The sequence below is a fragment of the Erythranthe guttata genome, chromosome 14 (assembly GCF_056151865.1).
Source record: "Erythranthe guttata isolate IM_541 chromosome 14, IM_541, whole genome shotgun sequence".
Lineage (NCBI taxonomy): Eukaryota > Viridiplantae > Streptophyta > Magnoliopsida > Lamiales > Phrymaceae > Erythranthe > Erythranthe guttata.
In genome coordinates this window covers 4,534,657-4,550,611 of record NC_142546.1, presented here as the reverse complement: position 1 = coordinate 4,550,611, position 15,955 = coordinate 4,534,657, and the positions used below count along the sequence as shown (strand labels likewise).

The window sequence follows — 15,955 nt, the reverse complement described above, 5'->3', positions numbered from 1 at the left end:
GCCGATTTGGTTAACGAAAATCGGCATTGTGACGCCGATTTTCGTGTACAAAATCGGTCTGGATAAACTGATTTGGGAAACCAACGAAAACAAACAAAAAAATCAATTTCAATCTAATTTTTTTTCCAAAATCGGCTAAAGCATTATAACGCAACAAGAAGTAAGCATAGATTAATGTTCATCCACGCATATTTATCAAGAATCGATGCTCGATTAATGTTTTTGAATTGACAAACAAAATTTTAGTAAAAAGGACTTGTTGGTGGTGGTGGGGTCTCGGCGGTCTGACTGCGACAGTTGTGAGTGTTTTCTATTTTTTTGTTTACTTTTTTTTTTTTGTCTTGAACAAATTAAAAAGAGTTTGTTTGTATTTGTGTATTATTTATTGATAAGGGTATATTCGTCTCCTTTGGTTTTGATGTAATAAAATTAAATTAAATTCCGGGCTTGAACTAATAAACTCTTTTATATGGGTTTAAACTAATAAAAAAAATGGATTTGCATATATCCGCCGCCATTTATAGTGAAACTTAGATTTGTGGGTCTATGTCAAATTCGCCCTTAAAATAGCCACCGGAAGTCCTTAGCGTTACAGACTTCAAAAGAGTGTGATCACAGCACAAAATTAAACCAAAGACAAGCTTTGGGTAAATTTGGTCAATGATGATATTTTATCTAATAGATGGTTGTTCTTGGCTGTGTAATTAAAACATTCAAAAAACATTTGGCTTTAAACCCCCTCAAAATCATATTGTTTTCTTCAGTTTTCGTACTTCATTTTTAAACCATGAATTGTTGGTTTGTTCAGTAGTTTTCGGATCAAAATTATGCACAAAAAGTGTAAGTTTAGAATAATCAAATAGGACAAAGAAATGCTCCAAAACTCGAATAAAATCCTTCGCTGAAACGAAATTAAAGTTATATATTGTATCGAAACCAAAATAAATTGAGGGCACGCTAAGGCCACATTTTCAAATTACTCGAGATTTTGGGCACAGTTTAAAAAATTAAATGTTACCGTATCCGAATGTAAGAATTCACAAAATTCCGGGTTCGATTATAATCAACGACTCCCAATATCTGCAACAACTTCATGTTATTCGTCCCCGGCAAAATTGCAAGTTAATGAAAGCTTATACCTTCTTTTTTCATGTTATCCATCATTTCAATTTCTTTAAAAAGCTTTATACCTTCTTCTTCTCTTCGTTCGCTGCAACGAGCCTTTGTTTCTTTCTCCAAGCTGGCATCTTACCAGGGAAAGCCCACCTCAAAAAAGATTCCCAAGTGTAGCAGATCGCAAACGTAAGGAATGCCCAGAGCATGATCTTATTCCTCAACGGTCTAGGCATAGGCACCAACCTCAACCAATCGTTCAAGTCCCTAAATAAGTCCGATGTAATGACGGTGAAAAACCCAACAGCCGCCACGAGTGCATAACGAAAGGGCTTGTTTTGGGAGATGCTCTGATTGAAAGGATGTCCCATATAGTTGACGGCAAACGTGGCCACTTGTAGCATCAAACCGACCATATAAGAAACCGTGTTCACAAGATTCGGATGAAACTCCGAATCGGGTTCGATGCATACATCTGGCATGTACTTCTCCGCCTCTTTCACAGACGAAATCAAGAAGAATATGTGAACGGAAAACTGGCCTAAGAGGGAGAGGAGTACATAGGAGCAGAAGATATTAGGGTGAGGCCTTTCAGCCGAAAGATTCGGAAGCGGCGAGGCGTGTGAGATAAACAGAAAGAATGCGGCTGTGAAAACGCCGCTGATTGTGGCCTGTACATCGCCCAATTTCACACCGTCCAAGTACATTACGCTCAGTACATAGGCAGTTGCGAGGCAGTTCAGCCCGAGGATCTTGAACATTTGAAGTGTGGTGACTAGAGTGCTTCGGCCCTGACGAATTATGTCTGTAGTGGGAGCAACTGAAGCGTGCTTTGCTGTAAAAGGTGAAGCCATGGACGCATCACCGAGCTTGACGACGGGAGCAGATCTGCCATCACCATCCTCGTTCATCTCCTCCATCATTTTCTTCAGCTTTTGACTTTGAATCTCGGCTGCCGTCATGTGACGGTTTGCAGCTTGATTACTGCTAGTGGATACTGATTTCGAAACAGCACGTGTCTTTGACTGATTATCCTGTTTCTTCAATTTAACGGATTTTTCCGTTTCATTTTTCGATGATGCTTCGGAGGAAGATTTGTCTTTCTGTGCTGGTGGAGGTATTGCGTTGAGTAGGGCTACTCCAACCTGAGCCTGTGAAGAAACACATATACAAGTTGTGTTTACTAAAGTATCAGCAGTATATTATAATTAAAGAAAAGGAAGTCACAACACTAAACTTCAATGTTCAAGAAAACATAAAGAAATGACCAACTCAAACTCTTGGAATTTTGTTATCTATCTTGCATTTGGTCTCTCAAATTCTACCTGAGATTTCTCTTTACGAGAAACATATAGAATTTACATACAAGATCCACTAGTTACCAGCCACATGGCCCATATCTACTACACAAATGAAATGACATCACGCATTTTGTTTTGTTAGTGTAGTAAAACATTAGAAAGTACCAAATCCTGGCTGAAGTCCTGGAGAGTGATTTGTTTCATGTTTTTTGAGAAAGGGGGAAAACTAAAACACAGACCTAGATTAACTGCTAACAGATACCTTCAGTGATTTACGAACAGACTATTCAGGTGAAATAAGCACGTGTATTTTACACTAACCAAGTTATTGAAAGCTAAATTCCACATAATGATACCACGGTATCAGTCATTCAAACTGAAAAGGCATATAACTTTGGAAGTAAGTCTAATTTATTCGTAAATAGAAATAAGCAGGACTTAATTATGATTGAAGGGAATCGGAGTTTAGGCTGTTTGCCTGCTTTGATAAATAAAAATAAATAGACTGCCCGTACTTGTGAATTTTACAGGGTCACAGTTCTGCGTGAATGCCTGTAATATCCGAATAGCCTACTTTGCAAATTGTATTTATTAACAAACTCGGAGCAACATTTCACTTAATTGAACACTTATAATTATGAAATACCTGCTTTAGAGCTCCAACATCATTTGTGCCATCACCGCACATAAGGGTCACCCTTCCCACCGACTTAAATGTAGTGATGATGAGTTCCTTTTGCTCGGGGGCAACACGAGCAAATACCTGAGAAACATTATAAATTTATTTGGAGTGCACACCAACAATAAGGAAGATTAGAAACACACACAGTGACACAATTTTTACCTTCACATATGGAATGACTTTAAGGGTAGACGAAGTTTGCTGCAACATTTCTATGCAGTCACCTGAAATGCAGAGATCATGAGCCTCGGACAGATCTTCAACCTCATTCTCCCTGTTAAAAGTTAAAAAAACAAAAAACTGAATTCAGTGAAAAAATAACTGAGAAGCATTCTGCGTGGTGGCAAGGATGAAAACGTAATAAACGCACACACAGAAGGAAAAAAGAAAAGCAGAATCTGGCAAGTTTATGAACATTATAAAATAAATTGGATCAGGGGAAGCTTGAAAATAAATGAAATTCTATACGTCCGAATGTATTCCTACCTGTAGCTAATCGTGTATGTCTCATCTGGAGAAACCCACTCATATCCGTCATTATCTTTTGTTCGTCCAAGAATCAAGGCTGGTTTTGAGATAATATTAACTTGGCCAGCAACATGGCAAGCTGTCAGAGCTTGATCCCCAGTAATCATCACCTGACAATATTAACATCGAAAAATAGCATCAAGTGCTTTGTTTTATGACGCCAAATTCTTACTTTGTTAAATTTCTTTGGGTTAATGTGGATGTAAATAATCTGCTAATGTAATTCCATGAGAGCAGAATAACAATAATCTAGATCTAACCATACTTCTCAGCTATACCTGGCATTATACACAGAGAAGGATTAACAGATACAGAAAATAAACACTCCTACATCAAAGACTTCAAATTAGTGAGAGGGCACACTCGTCAACATATTGCAGAAAATACACATTTGTCCGCATTCATGAAAGTATAAGCAGGCAAAGAAATTTACATGATATGCACTCTCATGGAATCTGAATGTCAAGCTGCAATTAATTAAAAACACATTTGTTACAGAACACAAGAGAAAGGAATATCGTAGAGTACTCACCAAATCATGTGAGGATTCTTTTAATCCAGACAACACAGAGGCTGAATCTTCCCGAATAGGGCAATTGAAGATCTGTAGGAGCCAAGAAAAGCATCGCACGAAATCAGTCAAGAAATTCATGAAATATGTGTGTATCTAGTTTCGTGTCTATGTGCATGCTATACAGAACATATCTTCTTCTATTATGATGGCAAATGAGTGGGAAAAAAAAAAAGGTAAAGTGTTCTATAAATAGATTTTGTACCGCAAACCCAGCAAAAGTAAGACCACTTTCCACAGTGTCTCGATCCAAGCTTCTTGCTTCGCTAACCTTTAAAGATAACAGACATGGTAATCACTAAGATAAGAAAGGAGGAATTAATTGTCCATGTAATAATAGAAGACAAGAAAAACACCAGAGCGAAGAAACTGACATAAGCGAGTACAAAATCATTAAAAGAAATAGAGATATGCATATAATCACACACTCTAACACACACAACTAACAGATGCTCATTTATACATCTCAAATTGTAGGCATTGCAAGTGGAAAACAGATTAAGAAAACTAATAAATAAAGAAACCCTGATTTGAAAGAACAAGATTGTAGTCATAGTCTTTTCTAGTTTGATACTCTGTATAACTCTTTCTCAATTTTCAACTAACTAAGGTTTCTTATGCCCAATCTTCACACATGTTTTTACAATTAAGCAAAAGATTATCAAATTCTTGGACATGAATATCCTCATGTTTCATTATATACTTGCAGATATGAAAGAGTGGGTTTCTTATATAATTGGAACATAGAAAATACTGTACCAAACATTTCTAAATATCCACTATGAAACATTGTGGACCCCACTGTCTTTATCCTTGTAATTCATCCACTATTAAGCATATGTGTCATAAATCATTGGGATTATTTGTATTCATCCACTAAGAAATATTTGTTCAATCATAAATTGTTTATCCTTTAGAAGTTAGTCAAAATAGTATAAATATGTAGTCATAATTAATATGCTCAAATCGTCTATCCAATTGCCTAAAGTCTTTATCCAACCAGACAACAAAGAACCCCAGATTCAGACTCCATTTGAGGCAATTGCCTCTGTCAAGAAAAGGGCAAGAACGCAGATCATGTGACAAAGACGGAACTTGAATAACCAAGGTCAGCTTGAAATCATAGCCTTCCAAATAAATTGGACTGAACAAATCCAATTCCCAAGCTAACCGTAGATACAGATAGGAGTGCGCACAAGCCCAATATAGATTCAGTGAGCACTGATTTCAACAGCCAACCCAAAATGTTAAGATATTATAAGAGGCAGGGTTAGCAGAAAAGAGCTGGTTTCTAGCCATGTTCATAGAAAATTCATCTCAATTAAAACTAGAACCATGAAGGTCAATGCATGCAGTACTATGACACACTATTAAGCTCCAAGATAAAAATGCTATAAACTATATCAAATGAAGACAAATAAAAGTAACTATCGAAACTAAATGCGCTAACAATAACCTTTCCCTACACTTAAGCTGCAAGGAAAATATACAATGTGCATCTGTCAAGTAGAGGGAGGAAGTATGTAGAAAGAACTCTTACTGTCATATCCTGAAGAGACTTGTATGCCAAAGCCAAAACACGAGATCCTTGACGTGTATGTTTCTTGTAAGTTTTAACATACCATTCAGGCACATCAATGAGCCTTTCTTCGATCGTTTCTGGTGCACCCTGAAAAGAAACTTTTTTCATAACTTGCAAATATAGAAAATTACAGAATGAGTCTTTCGTGACAAACGAAAAACAAAATAAATACCCATCCATCAATGTGACAATCTGTTTCTAAGACCAAAATAAAAGATATAGGTTGTGTCCAAGAATAAACTTGGATAAGTAGAGAGAAATACTGGTCGAAATATGTTGGTTCACAAATAAAGTTTCCAAGCACGAGAAGAATCAGGCTAATGACTTGATATATAAACATTTCAGTCAAATGCTCCATAGAAGCAAAAAATCTAGGACAGTAGAAACAAATATTTGGCCTGTTGACTTCACATATCCAAGATGCAGCACCAATATTCATAGATAAGGAAGATGGAAGAGACATGATATGAAATGAAAATAGTAATGAGGAATATGAATTTTTAGAAGCAATGAGTAGCAGACTTGGTACAGATCTGTGTAATATTAATAGAGGTGAAGGTCAGCCAAAAAATGGAGAAAGTACACGTTCTCGAATAAACCCCTCACATTTATCATTCACATATTATGTTTTACAACAAGTCCCAGAGTGCATTTTATGCAAAGCTTTCATGTTTGTAAATGCATGGACATGATCATTCAATTCATACCTTAACAAAAGCAAAAAACTGCTCCTGAACCCGAACAACAACTGCCATTCTTTTTAAGTGAGAAGCGAAGTGGTGCCTTTGTACAATCTGGACAAGATTGGCACCTCCCCTGCAATTCGTATCAATCGAGCAAAAGATGCATCAGAAGATTATCAGTAAATGAACATAGAGAAATGAAATCCATGTAAATATATACACTTACATAGAAACACACATATATTAACAGAAGCAAGTATGAGTAAAGACTTTCTTAATGTATATTACATAGACCAAGTAAAATGTTACACTAAAAAAGATTCAACCACCTACTTGCTATTATATCAAGTGAAAGTGAATGTTAATGGATCCATCAGTTTGCTAGTATCAAGAAGAATTGAAAGTTACTTTTAAACTTCCATGACAAACGACTGAATGCTGTTAAAATATATCTACAACACATCTGCAATAAGAGTACTGGAAAAAATATGCTAGCGCCTAGCGGCTAAAATAGACGAGTAGTTCCTAGTTCATCTGAGACAATATTTGAACGAAGCATCAAATAGGTTCTCAACCAACCAACCAACACAACGAAAAGATTAAGATACTTGTCTATTCTAGATTTGCACTTGGACGTTATCACTCCGACCTAACAAACCAATAGTTCAAATCTCAATCTATAAAGTTAAACCTCTGCGCTAAGTTCCCATCTCGACGACAAGACAAACACATTACGATAAGGAACAGAATAACAGAAGTATTGTGTTATCCAAAAACAACAACTATTAGATTTAAAAATCAATAAACGCGTATCGACGTTAGTTAAATAGTAACAAGAAATCTTATAGCATACCTTTTTGGCATGGCCTTTTCATCTGATTTGTAGGTCCAGTCAATTCCTTTTAGTGCAGCCTTCTCAAGAGGATCACCAACCTACATCCAGATGTAGAGGCAACATGTTATTGCAAACACAAGTTTAATGATAAACAAGGCAACATGTTGCTGCAAAGAACAAGACTTCAAATACAATTTACAATGAGATGATATGATCTTATAACTTTCTGGAATGTAAAACTGTAAAGCTCAGAAAGTTGAATGACAGTGAAAGGACTCTCACAATTATAATGAAGTGAGGTGGCCAAAACATAAGATATAATTAACACTGTTTAGTGATTAGGCGAGTGAACAGAACATTCGCAGACATTACATGAGATACTGATAGTTGAGGAACTTTCTGTCTCCCACCAGGTGTAACAGAAAGCAAAATAACACATAATATATTGAACAAAATAAATTCCTACCAGCTTATTATCGACAAAGACCAAAGCATGACAAGAAGCAAGTATTTCCAAAGTTCGCTCCGGCACTTCGGATATTTCTGTTTCCGTGTCACTGTCTGTCAAACCACGGACTCCAGTAAATTCCTGAAGAACAAAGTTCAAAAATCAATACCATTAAAAAAAGGCTCAACACAAGCACATAAGTATTTAAGAAGTCATACCATGTCATCGGATGTTAGTGTCCCGGTCTTGTCAAAACAGCATATATCAACCTGCAGAGAGAAACAGATCAAATTCCAACTACATGCTAACATGAAACTAAAAAAAAAAAATTACAAACAATAAGGGCGAATGAAAGACAGAAAAAGGACCATACACAACATTACCAAAAAGCACATATAGTTCCAAATATAGAATGGTAAGGCATTTGCTGAGCATGTTATTGATCCTAACGAAAAAAGAATTGAACTTCTCTCTGCTAATACCACATGCCCGATGAATTCCAATACCACATTTTACATATTCTGGTTCAACTTTATGGGCTTATATGTTACAAACATCCTTAGACATCTGTTTGTTTTACAGAATAATTCCCTCAATAAAATGATACAAGCATTCTAACACTAACCCGTCTGAGTTTCTAGTTATTTGAGTTTAAACTGGTAAAAGTGGTCAATGATGCTTCTTAATTTATCAATTATTGCAACCAAATCCTTCTCATAATATACTGAGCTATGTTTCCAGTGATGATTTTGGCATTAAGAAAGGGATTCTAAAAGTTGCTCGTACAATTCAACTAATCATCCAACTAAAAAGTTTTAGTTGACATATGACTAACATTGTTATAGATAGAAAAATAATCACAGTTCAACAGATCTCAACCAATGCCAAACAGGGATTACGCCATTACAAAAATTAGAGACTCGGTATTTTGTGTTCTTAATAATTGATGTCTCTAGACCTTGAGGCTGAAGCATCTAAGCATGGCTTAAATCCTTTTTGCATGAATAAAATAGATAGAAATCACATATTTGCAGACAAAATTACTCATACGAACTTGTATAAAAAAAATTGCACATCAAACTTATATTTTTTACCTTTCCAGCAAATGGAATCCTAAATGGTTCTGTGCAAAATATCCCACGTCTTGCTAGTGCAATCAACGATGTATTAACAGCAATTGACAGCTCCATTGGAAGTTCAGGGGGGATAACAGAAGTAATGATCAATGAACAACTCAAAAGAAGCTTGTATCTACTCCTCGTTGGATCCTCAAGCCCCTACATCATAGTCCCATTTGGTCACATAACCAATAATCATATTTTCACCCACACGTCTACACAAGTCTAAACACAATAGAATGTCATATTCATCAATATTTATGGAACCCGTAATACCTTCATAAGGACGTAACCAGCAGCTATCAGAGCAAATACAACTAAGAACAAAATAAAGAGTCCGCTCTCCCAGCTATTTGCGGTGACCTGCCGATCACATAAAATTATATAATGGACACAAATTCATTTAAGAAAAAAAAACATTAACAAAGTGTGAACTGGCAAAACAAACAAATTACCCTCTCAGTAGAAAACAATATAGTACGCATTAGCTTTCCTTGACTTGTCTCAAATCCAGTTCGCAGAACAACTGCCACACAACCTCCATCAGGGGCTTTTAAGTGAAATGTCTGTAAGAAAAAGATGGTTGAAGGGAAATGAATTTCGGGTATTCATTACACATGAGAAGTCTATGGATAGATAGGAGAGAGGGGGAGACGGACCTTATCTGGTGTATGCTGTAATATTTTTGTGCCACCAAAAAGAACATGTGATTTATCACGCCTAGCTGATAACTTTTCATCACTTCTTCTACCTACTACTGAAACCTGGATATAATCGTTGGCAGAAGAATAACGATCATCAAACTCAGATGAAGATGTATCCATTCTCCAGAAAATCAATCTTCACGAGGTTTCTTACACAGTATGTGAAAATTGAAAAGATTTTGTTTTCCTGAAATGAGAACTTGCACAGCAAGCAGTGGGACTATTCCTTTGTTTTTATAAAGGTATGTCCCCATTAGGAAACGTATATAATTCTCATAGATTTTTATAAATGTATGTCCCCATTAGGAAACTCAAGATATATATTCTCAAAAGGAAAAGAATGACTCTCCCAAACACCATCTCTCTCCACCTAATTCACCCTGTTTTTCCTAGGACATTCCCAAACATCCATACATTAAATTAATTTCCTACACAAACTCTAATATAAGTCCTATCCAACGCATACATTGTCCAATCTTAAGAAGAACAGTCGTAGCAGTCAAAAACAGTTCAAATAACTATCTAGATCCTAGGTGAATTGTATTTCATAAACTTTTGGGAATGAATCTACCAACTCCTATTGTATGCGCTCAGCCCTTTTATACTATAATTATTACAAACAATATTAATCCACATCTATATTGTAATGGATACGAATAGTTGTTAGAAAAATTAAAACGACAAGGAAAGGACATCGCTATAATAGCAAAATAAACAAAAACCATAAAATATACTGTCATGAAAAAAGCAGAGTTTAAAACCTTCCATTGCGGTGTGGACTCGCCAGTCAGAATAGCTTCATTCACGATAGCACTACCAGCTAAAATAAGCATGTCAGCAGGTACAGACTTTTCTTCTCCATCCGATGCTATAGAGCGCCCAATAGACACAACATCCCCAGGCAAGAGCTCTGTCCCAGAAAGTTTATTCCACCTGATTGCAATTATAAAGATGGACATTCAAGCACCAAAACTATAAGCACGGTAAAGTAAAATGGAAAAGAGAATTCTTGTGATTTGCATTACATACTTCCCACACCGATACACCATCAATATCTGGGTATCCACTTTCACACGTCTAAGTTCGGATAGAGTCTTCAAACGGCTTTTCGCCATGGTTGACTCAAACATAAACAGCATAAATAGAGTGAACAGACTGTAATACCAATATTCATCCAAACACCATAGGCCCACACAGAAAACCTAAATGCAACGAGTAGCACCAGAGATTATTAAAATCAACTCAAAGTCAAAAGGAAAGGACAGGTATTGCTTGGATCAATAAATTGAAAAATTAAATTATCAGGCTAAATGAAAAGGAAATTGCAACTACAACAAACCTGAAATACAAAAAATGGTTCCATGCATTGCTCTTTCATCAATTTTTGGAACGTGGGATGAGGATATTCAAATCTACACAGTTAATATTTATTTTATCAGCAAAGGAATACTCAGATGTGGATGAAACAACCAGTGCTAATCTAGAAAAATGTGATACAAGTTAACGAGACATAAATAATTAGCACGCGCACCACATAATTTACATGATGTCATTACAGAGTAAGATATAAAGTGCATACAAATATTCAGATCTACACAATTAATATTTATTTTATTAGCTAAGAAAACTTATATTTTGACGTGGATAGTCCTGTCAAAGAAACCAATGCTAATTTAGAAAATGGATACAAGTTAAAAAAGACAAAATTAACACTCGGACCCCATAATTTAGACGATGTCTTGCATAGCCAATTTCAGATGACCATGTAGCATGTTTATAGAGGTGGATGAAGGGGTTGAAGCTGCATTAACTGTGACAAGTAGCATGTTTATAGAGGGAGGGGTTAATTAACCGTGACAAGCTCAAATAATCCAGAATTTGCTACACTATCATGTCCAGTGACAAGTCTGTTTATACTTTAGAGGTCTACCTTTCATGGAGTTGGATAGAGGTTTAGGAGGATGTTATGCATCTTATTCATGTGATTTTACTTTTTCAGGACTTCTTATTCCCTTGTAATATATGTCTTTCTTAATTAAATTGATTTTTCATATTAAAAGAAATGTACCGCGCTTATGATAAAATCCAATAGACCTAAATGTTATGACAAAGAAATTAATAAAACACTCAAGCATACTGCTTTATGCAAGTACTTCAATTCTCTTGTCCAATTAAAGCAAGAAAAGGAAATAGCAAGGCAAAAAACCGTGCTAACATCATCAATTGCACATGTAAAATTAAGTTTGAGACAATTGAACAGCAGATAGGAGAGACTTACACATTCCTTCCCCAATTCTCAGTAGCAGTCAGAATTTTAGCTTCGGTGCCGTAACCAGAATTCTTGAGATAATAACCAATTGTTTCCTTAGACGGATAAGGGAGCTTAAAAAAGGTATGGTTCTCAGTCGAGTAAATAAATCGCTGCTTCCTGAAGTCAAAGTAGATTTCTTCCGTATCCGGTGATGTAGAAGAAGCTGCCAACTAAAGATTAAGAAACTGTTTAGAATTGGGGAAAAAATTAAGTAACTTGATTCTTTTTCAAAGGAGACATACTAAACAAAGGTCTACGGGCAAGTAAGAAATTTAAGAAACAAATACAATAATTCTCAATAACTTGATGTCTTGATTTAATCACTCCACAGAAAACATTGTATTACTTGGAAGACAAGAGCAAAATGATGCGACCGCAGATGTCTTTCGTGTAGGGATTTTACAGCAATTTTACAACAAACAATATTCAACTCAAGCTTACATAATTCAAAATGCGTGTTCCTCTACTCAGGCAAACTTCAGATATGAGAAAACTTATAATGTGCCTAAACAAACAAAAGAAATATTTTATTCCATTGAAGGGAAAAAAATACGAGGAGCATAATAATTTTGCTAACACGTCGTAAGAATGCACTTTTAGACTAATTAAAATACTTTACCTGTTTATTAATACAAGTACATATCTAAATACTCAACATGAGTATGATAACACATGAACATGCAAAACAATCAAGTCAGAGAGAATAAGAGATGGAATCAGGTCACCAACCTTCCGAAAGTGAAGTGGCACAACTTCTTTAGAGCCAGAAAATTTAGCTGGAGTAATTTTGCATGCATCTGCACGATGGATATCATTAACCTGCAGTAGATCATATGGGCGAAATGAAAACTCCCGAGTATGAGAGTAATAAAGTTAAAGCAGAAGTTACTATTTCAACAAAAACTAACACAAGTCAGCATGCTACAAAAAGCTTGAAGAAAGACATTAGCTTTTGATGACACCCATGAGAGTAGGTTTCATCTTTTATAATATTATATCTGATATGCAATAATCAGCCATGCAGGTATAATAAGGAACAGAAAAGAAATCATGTAAGGAACTTGCCAGGTGCAGACTAACTAATGTATGATACAGTCACCTTGTATCGGATAATATACAATGATACATGATTGTATTATTTTATATCCTTAAAGACACATCCAGAAATAATATTTCTGTTCAAGAAAAAGTCAACGCTTAAAAGTATTCCTTAGATATTTCCACAATATTTTAATAATTAAGAAGTATATAATCCTCATAGTATTGATCCTTATAACTTTTTTTCACTCATCAACTTTTTGATTCACTTTATTTCTGCTCCCTTCCCCTTTCTCCTCTCTTCATTATCTATTTTTTTCTCTTAGAGAATGAACGTCATTCTTTCTAAAAATTGATTTGTTCTCTGCATCAAATATTTCATGAAATGCCAACTGCGTAGAAGAATGAGTAGGATTGCATTGCGACTCATTCAGCGTCAATTGCATGTATACCTTTCTGAACTCATCTTTTAACAAAACCTCACAGAAATTTTCATCAAACTACTGGCCAACCAAGATACTTCAAGTGGTTAAGCAAATCCTGCTTTCCGCAGTAAATACCCAGTAATAAGACAAGAAATCAAAGCTAGCTATTGACTAGTTAACAATTTATAAAAAGTAAAAAACTAATACATTTCAATCTTCACATGATTTTATTGTTCATGATGACTAGTAAAAAAGAAAATAACCAAAATGCATGTACCAATTTCTAATTTTCTACAAAAACCATCACTATGTAATAAAAATATACTTATGTAGAAGGCAGGGAAAACCATATAACCCAATCTCCCAATCTAACATCGTGATTCACTTATTCATAGCTCAGAATAACTTGTGATTCCCCAACCATTTTTTTCCTAATAATACACCAAAATTCTAGTAAGGCTTAGAAAAATATAATAAGTAAACTAAACTTAAAGCAATCATTAAAAATGAGGGGAGAAAAAGCATGTTGGAGCACAAAAAATGAACCTTAGAATACTGCACGAAGCATTTAAAATCCACAGCCCAAACAGTGAACAGAAAAACCAGCACATGAAATGCCAGAATGCAGCCCAAAACTATTGAGGCATCCCCGAAATCAAGGCTAGGAACTCCAGCTGACAGCCAAACTCCATAGAGTATTGTAAAAGGCCACATATCCAAACGCCATGCCCAATGCCTCTTTTGTAATAGATCAACGGTATCTACCACTTTCCCACCGACATGAAACCTTGACATGTTACTTCTTCTGTTGATTGATCAACAAATCCTGTGCATATCCAAGATGATACAAAAGTGAAGAAAGTAAAAAATGGAAGCTCATCTAGAAATTCTTCGGAAAATTCAATCAGATTTTTCATTTCAATATGCTATTTAGAAAACCCAAGTGTAATTAGTATGAATTCCATACTTTTCTCTTCATTCAATTAGGGACCAACAACTCTTAGAAAATAAATAATTATCCTTCTCGGCAATAATTTGTGCAGCAAAATTGTTATAATAGACGCAAGCATGTTTCACAAGCTCTGTACAAAAAACATAAAAGAAACTTGGCACATATTGCTTGTAGTAATTCAGTTTTTCCTCCAGCCACAATTTATTATAAGATATAGCAATTCATAAAATTATCGTGGGTGGTGGAAATTTTGAAGTAAAGAATCTCTATTCATTACTTTTCTGGTGTCAACAAATCCAAATTCCAAATAAAAGAATGACAGCACTTCCAGTTATTACAAAGAATTGACTTCAAGCTATTTTTATGCAATTCTTGATCAATTAGTAAACTTACATCCACTTCTCCTCAGTTGTACATAAAAGTTACAATAAAAATTAAGTCAATACAATCGTATTAAACTAGCATAAAAAATTAAAATTAAACTGATTTTCTAAAATCAAGTAGAGCAAAAACCCCAAAAATCTGAACACAGTTACACAGGGAAAACAAAACATACAGATAGAAAGAAAAGGTTGCCTCAAGGGAAGAGATAGATCATGAGATCGAAAGGTGGGTAGTAGGGCGTTTAGGAATTTGAGACGGAGGAGTAAATGTGGGTCGGGTCGGGTTGGTCTTTGTTCGATTCGGGTTTTTTATCTTATTTCTTCAATATTTTTTCGTGGTGCGTGAATGGCTGCTCGGGGTTTTCAGATTGCATCCAGAACATCACGCAGAATATGCAGTACTGAATAATGTGTTCATAAAGTAATTAATGTGCAAAAGAAATAAATAAATAACGAAATTTTGTTCAGAATTTTAGCAAATTATACATGGATCGAGATTTTTAGAATACATCCCGGCGCAACCAGGACTTACCGTTACCGTGTGTTGCCGCCGCCGTCGCTGCTGTTCCCTGCCGGAAAATCCGATCGGGATGATTGAGTAAGAGGAAGAAGAAACTCGGTTGAGTTGTGAGTGAAATTAAAATAAAATTAAATTAAAAAAAAAAATGGAGAAAAGCCCTAGTCCAAAATTCTGATTGGACCCTACCCTTTTTACATGTAAATAGTTGCACCCTCTCCCCCAAGAAAAGTGTCCCCGTTAGAATCCAATTGAGTCGAATCAGACTCTTCCGAGTCACACCCACCAAGAGGTTGTGTTTTTTTTGACTTCTCTCGTATTGCACTTGCAAATCAATTTTGCGTAAATACCACTTACACCCCTGTAGTTTGAACTTGGTCTTTATGAAATATGACCTCCTTGTAGTTTCAATACAAGCACGTGTTCCTCTTGTACTTTGAATTTTGTGCACATGGTGTCCTTGTACTTTTAATATAAACACATAACCCCTCTATAGTATCTGTTACAGGAATTTCTTTCCTCCAAAAATTTTCACCCGTGCCGCGTAGTTTTCACGCCAAATTAGTCAGCCTTCACTCAATTTTCTACCCACAAACGCGCAAATATAAAGTCTTTTAAGCCAACGTAAACATAAACAAGAGTATGCAGCAGATAACAAACACACAACACGTTTGCTCAACCTTCATAATGATTTCCCAACAATGAATACAAAAGAGACTAAGGTGCACACACAAAATTCTCACTCAAAATGTCCACAATTGCAA

At 35.5% G+C, this 15,955-nt stretch overlaps 1 protein-coding gene across 1 annotated transcript; it reads right to left on the bottom strand.

Annotated features, from left to right (window-relative positions):
• Nucleotides 1–873: 873 nt before the first annotated feature.
• PDR2 (phosphate deficiency response 2) lies at nucleotides 874–15,594 on the bottom strand. Its single transcript, XM_012983947.2, has 22 exons — nucleotides 15,207–15,594; nucleotides 13,886–14,165; nucleotides 12,606–12,695; nucleotides 11,844–12,046; nucleotides 10,905–10,977; nucleotides 10,595–10,767; nucleotides 10,327–10,498; nucleotides 9,521–9,625; nucleotides 9,317–9,427; nucleotides 9,138–9,224; nucleotides 8,838–9,020; nucleotides 7,962–8,012; nucleotides 7,762–7,884; nucleotides 7,314–7,393; nucleotides 6,485–6,593; nucleotides 5,736–5,864; nucleotides 4,401–4,466; nucleotides 4,157–4,228; nucleotides 3,583–3,734; nucleotides 3,259–3,370; nucleotides 3,061–3,177; nucleotides 874–2,264 (listed from the first exon to the last, which is right to left on the bottom strand). Exons 2-22 carry the CDS (start codon nucleotides 14,132–14,134, stop codon nucleotides 1,185–1,187), a joined length of 3,537 nt encoding a protein of 1,178 aa, XP_012839401.2. The 5' UTR covers nucleotides 14,135–14,165; nucleotides 15,207–15,594; the 3' UTR covers nucleotides 874–1,184.
• Between the last annotated feature and the right edge of the window lie 361 nt (nucleotides 15,595–15,955).

Excerpts from the sequence above, each read along its gene's own strand:
- PDR2 (XM_012983947.2), bottom strand. The coding sequence starts at position 14,134 with ATGTCAAGGTTTCATGTCGGTGGGAAAGTGGTAGATACCGTTGATCTA. Across the intron at positions 9,428-9,520 it reads TACAGCATACACCAGATAAG|ACATTTCACTTAAAAGCCCC; the intron begins GTCCGTCTCCCC and ends TTTTTCTTACAG. Across the intron at positions 2,265-3,060 it reads ATGTTGGAGCTCTAAAGCAG|GCTCAGGTTGGAGTAGCCCT; the intron begins GTATTTCATAAT and ends GTTTCTTCACAG.